This window comes from Coccidioides immitis (assembly GCF_000149335.2).
Source record: "Coccidioides immitis RS genomic scaffold supercont3.4, whole genome shotgun sequence".
NCBI lineage: Eukaryota > Fungi > Ascomycota > Eurotiomycetes > Onygenales > Onygenaceae > Coccidioides > Coccidioides immitis.
The window spans coordinates 1,238,331-1,253,902 of NW_004504311.1; the positions used below are offsets into that span (position 1 = coordinate 1,238,331).

Below are 15,572 nucleotides of genomic sequence, written 5' to 3' on the forward strand. Positions count from 1 at the left end.
TCATTCAGTTTGAATACAAGTACCTGAACTGAAGTGTTCTCTGATTATACAGAGATTGAAAAGCAGGTTCAAGTGGTGGAGCATGAGATATGAAATCAGGTGCAATGGGCCTATATATCAACATTAAATACTGACCTGATTCCCAATACCATCCAGAAGATGCTGAGCCTTGAGGACTGGAAAGCTGGAAATGACTTATATTTTTGTGAACTTTCCAGGCACATGTTGGACCTCTGTAAAGATTGGAAATGTAAGATCTTGAGTAGCTTGAAGATCAGAACAATGTCTCTAAACTCCTAGTTATAATATAAACTGATCTCATTTGCAGGATCATGTCAGGAAATGTATTGAACTCAGCTTGACTGAGAATTCCAATTTCAGACTCCATGAAATAACTGATTGACAAAAGCTGATCAGTTATTTTGTCTGATTGTTCAAGTGGGATCAATTCTGTGAAGTCTTTTACTGGGTCAAGCCATGTGTTGATTTTGAGAAGTCAGCTCCACAAGAGAAATGGTATTTTGAACATAAGTTAATAGTAAATCTTAATTGCCATGATTTCTGCTCTGACAGTTATGACAATAGAGATGTATGCAAATTTAGCAGCATATGTAAAGCTGTATCTTGATGACAACAGTCTGAAACAGGATATATTCATTCTGTTGATCTACATCTGGAATTCTGTACTCAAGCTCTGGAACTGCTTGACACAGAAACCAGGACTGAGAGATGTCAATTTGAATGACTTCACCCAACAGAAGGTCTGATCAAGAAAGCCAAAGACTGTCCATGTTGAGACTTTGCCAGAAATTCTGAATGTGATCCAGTTAACATCTAGTATGCTGCCCAGGAAATCTGATTTATGTCCAGCTCAGGCAGTGCAAGCTCTGCAGAAGCCAGAGAATGACAATTCAGATAAGAAGAATTGAAATTCTTTGCAGAATATTACAGAAGATTATTTTGAGACTGTAACAAATCAGCCTGCCTGTTTAAAGAGATCTACACCAGCTGCAACTGGTTGCATGCCCTGAAAGAGATGCAGATTCTAGTTGAATACATGAAAAGATGTCTTCTTGAGTCAAAATTGGCTGTTAGTTTGTGCTTCAAAATAGATTTCAGAGTTTAATATCTAGACTTTAATGCAATGCTCTGTTATATCAATACTTGCAAGAGTCAAATTTCACTATATTCAATATATATCTCTTTATTGTTTACTGTAATTGGCTGTAGAAGCTCTAAGCAAAATGAGTTAGCACTTAGTAATGTATAAATAGACATGTCCTGATTAGGAAATTCAAAATAATCAAGCAGACATGCTAGATATAATAATCTCTTTCTACACAAAATCTCTCTCTTCTTCTCTTCTTTTCTTTCTTTCCTTCTCTTGAGCTCATTATATTTCTTGTTGCCCCTCTCCCTCTATTCCAATATCAAGATAAGTGATGAATTTCAGAATGAAATAAGGAACTGCAGCAAACTGAAGAATAATATATGCAGAAATAGCAAAAAATGACTCTGCAAACACATAAATTGGCAGCAGCTCAGGACAAGCACTCTCTGATATTCACAAAGAAGAAGTCAGAGTGAAAGCTCTCAGCTGTTAAAGAAGAGTCTGCTATAATGAGTGATACACTCTGTGGCTGCTGTTTGATGTTTGTGTATACAGTACACATTAAAAAGTCTTGTTCCTGCAAGCAAGGAACTGTGAAGGCCTGCATCAATTGTGCAGAAGATAAAAAAGTCTGTGCTTCTGTCTCTTCAGAGCTGCAGAAGGAAGTGGCAGCATTGCTATCTGACCATAATAATTTTCTCAGGCTTAAGAATGTGATGCTCTGAGAGGAATTGAAAGCCAGTATGGTGGAACAGGCCACTGGTCTCAGTGAATTGCTTGCCAAAATGACATCTCTGTCAGTCTGAACTGATGAATCCCTCCCTCCCCTCCCCTTCAATGCTAAAGTTGGTGCTGCCACTTTGACAGTGTTGGAAAAGCTTGTGTCCATTCAAGCTGAACAAAAAGAGCTTATGGAGCATACATTCTGCTCTGTCAAGATAGGTTGAACTGATTGGATATCATATATTCAACTCATGCTAATATAGTTATATATATAGAATATTAAAAGGATCTTGGCTGACATCTGCCAGAACTTAAAGTTCAATTGTTTATCTTCTGTAGTCAGTATACTTGATGCAATGTCAGGATGAATTGAACTGACTTTGATATTTGATGACAGAAAAAGCAAAAGACAGAAGAAATCATCTATAAATCAGCAGTCAAGATAGACTGATTTACTGCTGTCCTGCTCTCTGCTGCATCTGCTTCTCTCTTCTTCTCTTCCACTCCAATCATGCCTTTTTTCTTTATTCAGTTGCAGCCAAATATCTCTGCATCAGGCCTGTCTTCAACTGGAGGCAGTGGAGCTAATTTGCTTGAAAGTATGATCAAGCAGTCTGAATGGGCTTGCCCTGATGATTCTTCTGTGCTGGTTTTACACCCTGTCCCTGAACCAGAGACTCCAACCAGGGAGGCTCAAATTTAAAAAAAAAAAAAAAAAAAAATTCATTATGATTCAGGTTGTGCAGGTGGTTTGTAATACTTAGTTAGTTCCTAGTAATTGAAAAGCTTCCAAATCAGGTTCAAAACCCTCAAGTTTAAAAATATATATGTTCTGAATTCTATATGTTTTGGACCCTTTATACATGCATTGTAAATATATGGTTGATCTACAGTTTCAAGCTTGCGACCCGTGGTTCAACGGGTCGCGTCGGATAAACGTTTTCCGACGGTTGCCCGAAAAGCTCATTTTTCCGGTATGGACCGCCGTTCAGATCACGTGCTCATTACATAATCAAAAGTTGGCCCGGCAACAGGTGTTGGCCAACATCCCAGCAACGTGAGCGAACACCAGACCATCGAATATCGCTGTGGTGCCAGTGAAGAGAAAAGCCGTTCCCGCATTCATCAGTCAACAGACGCCTTTTACGGAGATGGCAAATCAAACATTGCACTCACTGGTTGATTCAGTGAAGAGCTCCGTCCTCAGCCCGTCAACCTGCACTAGCGACACCGTATCGTTGTTGCGCAAACTCCTTTCAGCCGTGGATGACGAACGCAAAACTGGGGAGCGCAAAAGTGCAAAGACTGTCAAGGCTGGCTCATCCTCTCGTCGCCAGCCAAGGACGGGTAATTCTAGAGCTACCACAAAAGTGGCCGTTTTTCAGACTAGAACCGAGTCTCCCATTCCTCCACTCTCGAAACAGAACAAAATAGCCTTGGCCACGGAAATATTCAATGCTTCCTCAAGAACACTCTCCGAACATATTAAACTTCAATCCCCGCGACCATTTGATAATGCCCTAAAAAAGAATACGGTTACGAAAAACCCGGGATCACCGAAGAAACCGCTTCAGCCTACCTCCCCGAATCGAACAATCCGATCACCAACGAAAGCCAAAGGAATTTCGGAAAGGTTGAATGAGCGAAACACAGCAGCGAGCAATGTCACAGGGGTTGCAGAATCGGCGCTGTTAGCTTTATCTAGCCTTCGAGATCTAAAATGTAATGAAGATGGAACTCGAATTCTTAACGTCCAATTGGAACAAGGGCTTTGTATCTTGATCGGGAAGCTATTTGCCGTTGGGCTCAACAATATGGCAATTAGGGAGCTACGGCTATTGAAAGGCAGAATACGAGCATATTTCGATAGCGAAACTCCAAAAGTGAAACTTAGACGGACAGCCAATCCAGCCAAAGAAATCCAAAGCGAGCGGGCAAGCGAAAAAATGGAGGACCTCGTTCTTGTTCCGAAAGTACCAGAAGATGGCGCTATGATTCAACTTTTTGTTTCTCTTCAAAATCTAGCATTGAGAGCCGTCATCACTGAGGGTCAACCTGCCACAGCGCAGAAGATGATGAATCATTTGGTATTTTCCAATCCTTGCAGCCCACCCAATCTTATTCTTGCGGCGTACAAATTTGGCACACTCTCTGCAGATAAGGCCGCTCAACAATTGCAATCCCTTTCCAGTTCAATTCTATCCCTTGCCGCGTTAACGGTATCTCCGGGAGAGGGGGTCCCTTGCAGCATGAAATCGCGAATCAAGCCTACTGTGACAGTAGCGTTGCAAATTCTCTCTCTCGAAGTAAAGTGCCTATGGTGGAAGATGGCAGGACATCGATACGACGCTGATAAGGAGCTATGGCACCCTCTCGCTCGGTACTTCTCGGCATTGACACGACATTGTTCGGCCATCAAGAAAGCTGACTTTGAATGTATCAAGGAAGCATTTCTGCGACTTAAAACGAGCTTGAACTCGAACGGATACAATGTGAACATTCGAAATGTTAAGTCTGCCTCCGTATCCATAGTGCTGCGAATTTTGGGCCAGTTAGCGTATACAGCCGGGTGTCTATCCGATGCAATTGAGTTCTGTAAAGCTTCCACTGCTTGTCTGACAGCTTCACAGCCATTGCAATTAGCTATTTGTTGTTGCAAAACTGCTTTTGTCCAGATCGAATTTCTAAAGACCTCCCCTCGTCATCGGCGGGAGATAAGTTCGGCGATTTCTGACGCAGCGAACAATCTAAGTGCTCCATTGAAGGGCAATTTAACCGACTTGGACGAATTGCTCATGGAGGCTGCAAAACTCAAAAAAACGATTATGAAAGCGGTGAATGGCTTGACAGATGCTGCGGTTGTCGATAATACTATGACATTCGATGTTGAGAGTTTATGGCTCAGTATTAATGAGTACCTCATGAGTTTTGTTCGTTTCCTTAGCCGTTATCTGGGCCCGTCGCCACCGTTTGATGCGGAAGCAAACTCAAAGGCCGGGTTTATGCTACGACTTGGGACCTGCAAGAATATCGCGATTTCAGCCGTTGATTCTAGCATCGCTGTAGCCAAAATATCATTGAGCACGGAACAACCTCCCTGGGGAAGAATTAGCCCGCTCTTAATCGACTGCTTTGGCCTTCTCAACCGTCTCAGCTACGACCATTGCAATAATGACAATAACCAGGCATCCAATGGCGTATCTTCCGGCCTTCTCAGATTATCCAATCTCTACTGGTCACGATACGCTGCGCAGAAGGAAGCTGGGAAATCAGCGTTTGAACTCGTTCCTCTGCTAGAGCGATCAATAAATATCCTAGGGCACTGTGCACCGGCTGAACAGACTTCAGGTTTCATTGCTATCAAAATCGAGAGACTTGCCACTATTTATTCGGAGATAGGGCATGAGGCAAAAGCAGAGACCAATTACTGCTCTGCAATTCGCGCGCACATAATAGCTGGCACTCTGGAGTTGGCCAGTGCCCAGTCCTTCCAGAGGCCCTTCCGCTACATTTGGAAAAACCCCCAAAGTCCTGCGTATGCGTTGGGCCGCGTGCTAGGCAGTTACATCAAGGCTAGATTGAAACAAGTACGCAAGACCTCTCAGCTTGCATATGACGATGAAGCCCTTGATGTTGAGAGTAGGGCTCTGTTGCTCGAGAGTCAGATGGCGTTTCTAGTTGATAGCTTTGCCGTTGATCCCTCCGATATGTTAGCTCAATGCCTTGCCTCTATGATCACAAAGCTGCTTGCAATATACTCTATAGACATATTCCCCCTACGACGGTCAAGGGTCCTTGTCTCCAGCTTAAGGCTATTCCTTGAATCAAACATTGACTTTGATTCTGATTTCTGCGATTATCTTTCACAGGAAGCAAAATCATGTCTTTCCCAGGGTTTAGAGCTCTACAAAGATCAGGATTTGTATCCATACCAAGAGGATATAATGAGTTCGCTTCGTCTGGCACTGGGGTTTTACAGTGGTGATTTACAGACGGCCGATTTGCAACTTGTCATCCAGTCATGGGCGAAAATGTCGCAAAGCTGGGCTACCTGGGAATCGGTGGAAGCTAAAATATCCGATCCTCACACCTGGATTTCTCAACTTCGTGGCCTTGTCGACTATTTGGAAATTAAGGCGCAATGGATGCAGCAAATAACCTTGCTGTCAGTCCTCGAAAAGGTCCTGGAGCTTCAAGAGAAACGTGATTTTTCCTTGCTTGTGACTTCACTGTCCATAATGGGTGTTCAATTGAGTCGCCTCGGGTTTCCTGATAGGGCAGGCGAAGTACTAACAAGGGCAAAGGAGGTTATTGGACAGCATGCGATATGCCCGTCAGTTTTAATATCATGGCATCTTGCGTACGCTGAATATCTCGTGGAGATGGGGCGCCCGGAAAAAAGGTAGGCCTCGAAGCCATTAATCCATCGGAAGAAGGTCGTGTATTAACGAAATATTTAGCTTCGAGGTTCTTCAAGATGCCCAAATGGTTTTCGAAACTAACATTGGCGAGATGGCTAAGGATTCTATGCGCATGCGCAGTTGCCTCGATAAAATAGGAATTGATGCAGCGTGTATTCTTTCACGAATAACATTCACTGAAGGTAAAATTGGCGAGGCCACGTTTTATGCAAAGAATGCGGTGAAATTGAGTTCCCGACTTTGGGCAAGGTTGGAAAAGTATTCAAATTTGAAAACGGATAAAAAGGTCGCCGACAATATCGAAGAGGCCGATGCCCTTACAGAGAAACTTGCTAACGTGGACCTGTCATCTGCCGGCAAGGAGCCGGCGAAGGGTTACCGCACAGGATCCGTCTACTGGCCATATTTTTCATCCCACTGCACTGCGTTGCAGCAATTATCCCGGATCTCTGCTAATAATGGGCTGTATCAAGATGCTGTCTATTATGCCCAACTAGCTTTAGATGCAAGCGAAGCTCTCGGGGCCACCTGCTTAGCCACTCTCATCAAGGCAGAGCTGGGTAGCTATAACATCCGTGGTAACCAAGTGGATAAGGGTCAGGAACTGTTGAAGGCGTTGGAAGCAGAATTGCCGACAGTCCACGAGACAATCCATACCGTCGCATTGCGATACCACGTATCTGCACTCCATGAATTCAGCGGCAAACTGGAAGAAGAATATGAAATGCTTGATGCATGTCACAACGCCTTGGCGGAGCTACTGCGAACTGGAATTACCGAATTACCTTGTCGGCCGAACAGCGAAATTGATGAAATTCAGACGAAAATCAAAGAACTAAGCCTCGACACTAGAAACGAATCCCGACCCCAGCGGAAAACAAGACACGCTCAACGGTCAGGAAAAACTAGCAAACAGTCAGAAAAAGCTTCAGTTACGAAAACTTACGGAGAACCTGGCCTTCCTCGAGCGTCCTCGCTTTTGCAGTTACGCGGCGATATTTTACGTCGACAGGCGGAGGCTTTACTCTCTAATGGACGACTTCAGGATGCTGGAATTCTCTTAGACGAAGCCGAGAAACTTACAAGCTCAAAGAATAGTCATGTTTCTCAATGCATCCGCAGAGCTAACCTTTATTTGAACGAGGCTGTTCATAAACTTGCGAGCCATGGCGTTTACTGTGTCCTTCCTGAGTCTTGTATCGCCCTATCCTCTGTCCAGCAAACAGAGAGCGCGCAGGACCTAGCTTCATCAGCCACAAGTTCTGCTAGTTCTCCAAAGAAAAAGTCAAAGCCCAGTCGACTTGTTGGAGAAGATTTCACCGGGATTTTATCCACAGCCAGACAAGACCTCTATACCTTTTCCCCGTTGGCAGTGACTCACTGTTCGACAATGGACTGCCATGTCTTTTCTTACTTAACGAGTAAAGTGTCAGCTCTATCATACGCAACATCCAAAGGTGGTGATTTTATCGACCCTTTCTCTACATTGCAACTTAAAGGTAGGCAATTACGTTTAAAGTCTTTGTCAAGCGAAAAAGAATATCATCTGATCTTGGAACAGAGACCGGACGAGATACTGCTTTACTACGGGAGCACTGTGCTATCATGGCCGATAAACAACTGAGCGAATCTGCAAAATTGCCGAAATGGCCCTTGGTTCCAGACATAAGGACAAATGGAAATTCGCTCCAGTTTTCTGACGTTTCGAAAGACTGTATTGATCTCCTCCCCGATACTTGGAACGTTGTCTCCATAAGCCTGGGCGTTGACCACAACGAATTTGTAATATCGAAACTGCGTGCTGGCCAGGCACCGTTTATGCTATGCCTTCCTCTAAAACGAAGCGACTCAGACGACGATGATGAAGAGACTTTTTCATTCGATGATGGCAAGGCAGAGTTACTGGAAATAATAAAATTAGCCAACAGAAGCGCCCATGATACCCGTGCTCGGGTGGATAAAAAGGCCAAAAAGGAATGGTGGGCTAATCGGGAGGCTCTCGATACGCGACTGAAAGATCTCCTTCACAACATTGAAAATATATGGTTCGGAGGTTTTCGGGGAATTTTTTCTCAGAAGCCGAAGAATGAAGCTTTGCTTTCGCGATTCATCCACTCTTTTGAGAAAACTCTCAATAAACACTTGCCGTCAAGGCGTGGAAAAAGAGGGAAGAACAAGGACTGCCGGCTCAGCTTGGACCGAAACGTCATGGAGCTTTTTGTGAACATTAGGAGACTATCGGATGAGGATGACCCAGAAGACTCCGTGATGGACCTGCTATACTTTGTTGTTGACGCGTTGCAATTCCAGGGCGAGAGGAATGCGTACGACGAAATTGATTTTGACATGATGGTCATTGAAACCTTGGATGCTTTGCGAAGCTACGCCGAAGCGGAACAGAGGGAAGAAAACTCTCAGCCACAGCCACATACAATTCTCATACTTGACAAAACTCTTCATTCGTTCCCGTGGGAGTCATTGGATTGTCTGCAAGGATGTTCCGTGTCCAGGATACCATCGCTCCACTGTTTGCGCGAACGGCTCTTTGATATTAAGGCCCAGCAAGGGGCAAATGTCTCACGACAAGGATATCATATTAAGAAAGAAAGCGGAGCGTTCATTCTCAACCCCAGTGGAGATCTCAAATCAACGCAAAACACTTTCCAATTTCCGCTCTCCAAATTCGATGGCTGGACCAACATTACTCAAAAAGAGCCTAGCGAAGAAGATTTTAGGGGAGCTCTAGAATCTAAGGATCTTCTCCTCTACTTTGGGCATGGAAGCGGCGCCCAATATATCCGTGGCCGAACGATAAAAAGGCTTGACCGCTGCGCCGTCACTTTTTTGATGGGATGTAGTAGCGGAGCAATGATCGAAGCTGGCGAATTCGAACCATATGGTACACCTTGGAATTATATGCAAGCTGGCTCTCCTGCTTTGGTTGCTACGCTCTGGGACGTTACCGACAAGGATATCGATCGTTTTGCGGAAGGGGTTTTCAAGCAGTGGGGCTTGTTTTCCTCTGAGGAGGAGAACCCCGGACTAGGTCGCTTATCTAGGAAAAATGGGAAGATGGCTGATAACTCTGAGAGTGGTTTAGGGTTGGAAGAGCCTGGGTCGGTTGGCTTGGACACTGCAGTTGCAAGATCAAGGGATGCTTGCATTTTGAAATATTTGAATGGCGCGGCGCCAGTTGTCTATGGTGTTCCTGTGTTTTTGGAATAAGGCGTTTTTCAGGATACGGTTTGGAATTGTTTAATGCTAGCGAGGAGTTGGGGACATTACAATTAGACGATGACAGGTACATAATAGAAGGGATTGCTCCTTAATATTTAAGCTTTTCAATCGGTCGTCGGTTTCAATTGCCGGTTTCCATGCAGAACCTTTCCTGTCGACTTCTGTTCGCACGGGGAGTCGATCTCGAGAGCTGTTGATTGGCTTTTGGCCCGACAATCCCGGAGATAATTGTCGGAGTCAACTGCGTAGTCAGTCCGTGCGAGACCTGCAGAAGAAATGGCTGCATAACCAGGGGCTGATCGGGAGTGACGACATCGGCCGATTCGCAGGCAGAGTTGCCCCGCACTTCCCCCAAGTTCCCCCTCATCGGAGTTGCCCCTCAACTGCATTTCTTTACCCTTTTGGGGTTGCTCTGAACTTCTACTGATATTTATATCGGCTTGCCAGCCTACTCTTTTTCTTCAATTGCAGTTCTCAATTGCTCAAATTCCTTTCTTGTCATCAACCTGCAGAATGTCCGTCTCAGTGAAAGCTACCATCGCCTCGTTTGGCGGACAGCTCTTGAAGCTGTCTCATAAAGCTGAAACAACAGGATGCGAGATGGCCTTCAACCTATATCTCCCACCACAAGCGATAAACAAATCGGGCTCCAGCATTCCCGTTTTAATTTATCTCTCTGGGCTGACGTGCACAGCCGAAAATTGCTCGGAGAAAGGCTTCTTCCAGCATGGAGCAAGCAAGAAAGGAATTGCTGTGCTATATCCGGATACCAGCCCAAGTATGTTGTCATCGCTCTTGGATGCCGTCCTTATGTCCTGGGCCCTCGTGCACCTTTTCCCGAGTGTACTGGAGCTAATATATACCTGATAGGAGGGCTTAATATTCAAGGAGAAGATGATGCATACGACTTTGGGTCGGGCGCCGGATTCTACGTGGACGCTACAAAGGCACCATGGGATAAGGGATACAAAATGTACAGTTATATAACGGAAGAATTACCCAAGACCGTATTCGCCGCCTACCCACAACTGGACTCGCGCCGAGTTAGCATCACGGGCCACAGCATGGGAGGCCATGGAGCGTTGACATTGGTATGCCGTTAAGCACTTCTAATTTCGATTTGGGGATAAACATAGTCGAATTCCTATATGAAGTTGCTAACCGGTGATTATGAATAGTACCTTAAAAATCCCGGAAAATACAAGTCGGTCTCCGCCTTTGCTGCAATCTGCAACCCTATCAACTGTCCCTGGGGTCAGAAGGCATTTAAGGGCTACTTCGGAGAAGAGAATACGCAGAAATGGAAAGAACACGATGCCACGGAGCTGATAAAACAATGGAAGGGAGGTCCTCTAGATATCCTTATCGATGTGGTAAGTGGCATCCGCTCCTTGATTTCGCAGCAACGGATCGATTAAGACTTTGCTAGGGCACGGGTGACAACTTCTATAAGCAAGGCCAGCTGCTCCCTGAGAACTTTGCTGAAGCAGCTAAACAGGCTGGTCTTGGGTCCGGTGTGCACATCAGATACCAACCAGATTATGATCATAGTTACTACACTATGGCTACCTTCTCAGATGACCATATCGAGCATGCTGCAAAGTATTTGCTCGCATAGTATGTCCCCAGGCCTGCTTCTGTGATAGTTTGGGGTACTGACTTTGATAGAAGCGATAATGTAAAACAGCAAAAGCTATGATGCATGCATAGCTAATACAGGACCAATAAATCTAGGAAGTAAAAACTCCAGATAATCATTCAGTGACAATCAGTATAGATTAAATATCCAAGTAATTTATGTTTTTAAATATTTTGAAAGCTTCCAAAAAGCTGAAATTTTTTATATTTTTTTTAATGTAATACGTAAATTGCGTCACTTCTCTATTCACAGCTTTGCACCTCATCACATCTCACAATGGGAAAATATCAAATGTGCCGCAGACTTCCTTAACTATCATTCAACTAGTTTTATCATCTCACAGCTTATCGCGCTCCCTGTTATCAGCAGGATACCCAGAATGGGCATGAAGAGTGTAATCATCCCTATCCAGCCATGAAGGATCCTACCTCGAACATCCACCCTATCGACAGCTGAGGGGTTTATCCCTTTAGCAAGGACTAACCCTAACCAGCCGATCAGAGCAATCAGACCTAGGGATAGAATATAGATGGGCTTTGCTTGCGAGCTTAAGCATAGCGTGGATTCACCGATTGCAGTACCACGGACGTCGAAGAAAGAGAGGGTTAAGGAATCGTATGGGGGATGGAGGAAGGCGAGATAGCTTAGAATCTGAGGGCAGGAAGGGAAAGAGTCGAAAAAAGGCAAATCGGGAGGACGATCGTGGAGTTAGGAGGAGCAATGTGGATGGGGCGTAGAATCAATGGTAGATGTGCGTCTGCAAAAGAAATACAAGAAATTTTTGTTCTCTTTTTTAGAACCCGCTGGTATCATGCGCTAAAACGTTGTATAAATGCCTATGGAAATAAAAGATATATCGAGTCAGTGTCGGAATCCACGGTTTCGCCGCATCCTCAAATATGGGAGGGAAGAGTGAATACCTGAAAAAATTGACGAAAGCCCTTTATATCTAGCATTTCTAAAGATCCGACATATTCATTAACAAGATCAGGCCCCATTCCCATCCCGGGTAGCTCTGTTTCTCTCAGCCACCGAACGTATTCTGGGCCTGTTTTAAGGTAGATTATTTTCTGAAGAGCCGCTGCCTCTCCAAGAACTTGCTTCGCCTGTGCGTCCTTTGGATTGAAAGAGGGATTCATGGGCAACGCCCAACAGAGTGGAGAGAAGCGCGTAATCATGAATTGTGTGAATCCCGGAAGAGCAGACTGTGATGGGGTTGTGCCATTCGCAGGGTTCGAGGGCTGCACAACGTCTGGTCCACCCCAGAGATTAGACATTCGAGATAGTACGAGGAAAGCCATTTTAGCCGTAGGAAAATCATCAACATCTTTGGCGAAATGCTCGATGGTGGTGATAACGGTCTCGAAAATAGGTTGATTTGCTAAAACAAGCCGTCAGTGCTTCCAGTCATGACCCAGGGCCGGTATAATAATAGACACTTACTGGTACTGATGATCACTGTCCCTAGATCATTATTGAGGATCATCAATAAAAAGTTGAGATATTCCCGTTTCAACTCAGCAAGCTGAATTTCATCGTCCGTTCCCGTTGTTGGCTCAGAGATTCCCGCGAAAACACGCTGAAGGAAGGGGGTGAGGAGGGTATCCAGAATTCCATATATCTCAGTTTTAAATCCGAAAATCACTTGGTCCAGAAGACGCAAAAACAGGGCCATCTCATCTTTCGATGAAGTCTGCGTAAGTAATCCATCAATCCATCGTGGCAATTGAGGTAGGTTGTGTGATCCGCGGACACCAATTAGCCTAGAGAATGCTGCTCGAGCTGCTGTCCTAATACTGAAGGAAAACTTTAAGGATTCAAGGGCTACCAGGGTTGCTTCGGCCACTTGTCCAAATGCTTCCGAGATCTCTGGCGCGGGTGGCACAGCCGGACTGGATGTCCCTGGTATCCAGTCAGAGAAGCCCTTTGCAAGAGTGCCTAAAGCCATGATATCGTGGTGAATTTGTAATAATGCTCGCTCATCATGCGATTTTGCGGCCCCTAAGTTTCTCTCCATATCAATGAATATAGGGTTCATGATAGACTGAGCATAGACCACTTGTTTGTCCAACGGGACAGAGGAAGTGGAGCAAATTGTGCCGATTGCCTCAAAAAGATAAAGCTGGTTATTGAATAATGCATCAGCCGATCCTTCGTGGTCTTCTGAGGACATATCATCACCGTCAGGTCCTTCCACAGGTACCTCCGCATTGATAGTGAGAAGGTCGCCCAATGCTGCAATAACGGTCTGGGCAACATTTCCGATATAGTTTCTCAGATGCTTGACAAGACGATGGAACAAATACCAAGATCTGACTTTCACTTTTGTCATTTGATGATGAGCCAGTTGAAGAAACCCCTCCAAAACCCCGGGTATAAATCGGGCGTGATGTTCGAAGAATGAGCTATATCTGACACATATTTCCATAAATTGCAACTGTGTCGCTGGATGACGGAACGACCTTATATCGGATTCGACCATCATGAGCATCATCTCGATTAGCCGTTCAGAAGCCGGGTTATTAGGTTTATTTTTGGTATATAACCCTCCGCATCGGACAGCAAGTTCGCCGAAGAGGAACATTTCGTGTAAAGCAAGATCAAGATCGCGCCAATCTATCTGACCTCCGGACTGCCGCACATTGTGGAATGTTGCTCTTACGACTTCACTCACAGCATCCATATAGAGTTGCTCATTGGTAGATGCAATGATCTGCTGGAGAACATTTAACCGCTTCCGTAAATCCTGGAATTCCATTTCATCCATCTGATCATCTTCAGTTCCCCACGACGAGGTCTCGTCGTAGCGCATCTTCTGAATAATAGCCTTCAAGATTGGCAATAACATAGCGCTCTGTTGGGGAATAATGGCAGGATTCCTCTTCGCCACCTTTCGGAGATATGATAGGAGTTCGTTTACACAAGGAATGGCAGTGGAACATATCTCATCATACTCGTCTGAGAAATAACGTAGGATGTGAGGTAAGAACGCCTGCAGCAGGGCCTCAGCCTTTTCCTTCGTAGCATTGTCGGCATCCTCACTATCAAGAGCTTTCACGATATCAACTGTCGTAATGTTCACCAGCTTAGTTACGGTCTCGGCGAGATCGGTATCGTATTTAGAGGTAAATCGGTGTTCGTGCAACGGAGGACTCGCAGTAAGTTGAGCTACGATGCTCTCAAGATTCAGGTAGACAATCATGTCAATTTTGTCAGCGGGCTTCATTTTCTTACCCACAATCTCTGTAAACACGTCAATGGCAGCATCCCGAACCTTTTCTCCCCCTTGATGAAGATCAACATCCTTAACCCTGGCGAGCTGACGGAATAAAAGGTCGAGCATCGTTTGGTTGACTACCAAGGAAATATTAATCCAGCTCACCCAGCTCCCGATTGCTCTAAGGCACATTTCAGCAATTAAGTCGTTTCTCTCCTGCCACTGCGAGAGAATATCCTGCCAGGATGTAACAAGCTTCTGAACATCTCTTTCGCGAATAAGATCCTTCAAAATGTTGGCCCTATCCTGCTCAGCGCGAGAGCGTGACACAAGCACATCTCCAATCTCGTCATGGATCGAGTTGATAACACGGAGGTAAAATATAATACCCAGGGTATTATCCCGCACACCACTATCCGGTCCATTATACGTTAAGCGTAGAATGTCATCGAAGAAAGTATTCCATTCGGTTGCATAAAGGGCAGAAAATAGGTACGTTATTGTCTGGGCAATTTTGTTCTGGATATTCGAAGGATCCGATTGCGCCGCGCCGTCGGGCCCGTACATCTGCTGCAGGTATGTCAAGAGATTGTCCTTGATAAAGCTGAGGCCTTGGATGTCAACCAGCCCGGTCTGGGTAGCGCTGTTAATGATTTCCAAAGCAACATGGCGAACTACATCCGAACGTCTCGGGGTTTTCGTAAAGAGTGACAGACAGACCTGCCAGCCGGAGGGGTCTGCTCGGAGCTGATTGAGATAGTCGAACGCTTGGGCTTTGATGGTCTGGTCAGAGGACGGGTTTCCCGCGATCTCAATAGCATTTGCTACCTGGTCAGATATGAAATCCGTGTCAGCTACTCTGAGCTCGTCGCGGGGTCCAAAAAAAATGCTACAGCGGGGCAGAGCGCTACGCTATCGACGGTGGAAGCAAAAGAAAAAAATAAATAAATACCTGTTCCTCCATCTTCCCCCAGCTCTGGCACGGCACAAGCTCCTCCTTCGGCTCGCTGGAGGGATGGGTTGTATACTTGTGACGTACTTTATGCAGCTTCAGCCAGGAGAGTTATGTTGCGGTAGACAGTCGCTGCTAATGGTGAGGATCATGTCACTTAGTCAAGACGGTGGCATTGCGGGCTGAAAACTAGGACTTTTTTCACAGAGGGACAAGATGCTCAGTCAGATTGATTGATCAGTTATACTTTTTTTTTTCTATTCAGGAAATAT

General features: G+C 45.1%; 3 protein-coding genes across 3 annotated transcripts; 2 read left to right on the forward strand and 1 right to left on the reverse strand.

Moving 5' to 3' along the window:
- Positions 1-2,980: 2,980 nt before the first annotated feature.
- Positions 2,981-9,598, forward strand: CIMG_04712 (separase). Its single transcript, XM_001245270.2, has 3 exons — positions 2,981-6,236; positions 6,295-7,754; positions 7,817-9,598. The coding sequence occupies exons 1-3, from the start codon at positions 2,986-2,988 to the stop codon at positions 9,478-9,480; spliced, it is 6,375 nt and encodes a 2,124-aa protein (XP_001245271.2). The 5' UTR covers positions 2,981-2,985; the 3' UTR covers positions 9,481-9,598.
- Positions 9,599-9,953: 355 nt separating this feature from the next.
- Positions 9,954-11,285, forward strand: CIMG_04713 (S-formylglutathione hydrolase). Its single transcript, XM_001245271.2, has 5 exons — positions 9,954-10,270; positions 10,363-10,583; positions 10,671-10,865; positions 10,922-11,109; positions 11,164-11,285. Exons 1-5 carry the CDS (start codon positions 10,006-10,008, stop codon positions 11,189-11,191), a joined length of 897 nt encoding a protein of 298 aa, XP_001245272.1. The 5' UTR covers positions 9,954-10,005; the 3' UTR covers positions 11,192-11,285.
- A 655-nt stretch (positions 11,286-11,940) lies between these two features.
- On the reverse strand, positions 11,941-15,566 carry CIMG_04714 (exportin-T; the record flags this gene model as incomplete). Its single annotated transcript, XM_001245272.2, has 4 exons — positions 15,301-15,566; positions 12,575-15,176; positions 12,052-12,512; positions 11,941-11,967 (listed from the first exon to the last, which is right to left on the reverse strand). Exons 1-4 carry the CDS (start codon positions 15,310-15,312, stop codon positions 11,941-11,943), a joined length of 3,102 nt encoding a protein of 1,033 aa, XP_001245273.1. The 5' UTR covers positions 15,313-15,566.
- Positions 15,567-15,572: the final 6 nt, after the last annotated feature.

What these genes read in the sequence shown, in the direction of transcription:
- CIMG_04712 (XM_001245270.2), top strand. Translation starts at nt 2,986, where the DNA reads ATGGCAAATCAAACATTGCACTCACTGGTTGATTCAGTGAAGAGCTCC. An exon ending in ATGGGGCGCCCGGAAAAAAG is followed by an intron (nt 6,237 to 6,294) that starts GTAGGCCTCGAA and finishes CGAAATATTTAG; the next exon opens with CTTCGAGGTTCTTCAAGATG. An exon ending in CTCTACATTGCAACTTAAAG is followed by an intron (nt 7,755 to 7,816) that starts GTAGGCAATTAC and finishes ATCTTGGAACAG; the next exon opens with AGACCGGACGAGATACTGCT.
- CIMG_04713 (XM_001245271.2), top strand. Translation starts at nt 10,006, where the DNA reads ATGTCCGTCTCAGTGAAAGCTACCATCGCCTCGTTTGGCGGACAGCTC. An exon ending in ATATCCGGATACCAGCCCAA is followed by an intron (nt 10,271 to 10,362) that starts GTATGTTGTCAT and finishes TATACCTGATAG; the next exon opens with GAGGGCTTAATATTCAAGGA. An exon ending in GCAAAGTATTTGCTCGCATA is followed by an intron (nt 11,110 to 11,163) that starts GTATGTCCCCAG and finishes CTTTGATAGAAG; the next exon opens with CGATAATGTAAAACAGCAAA.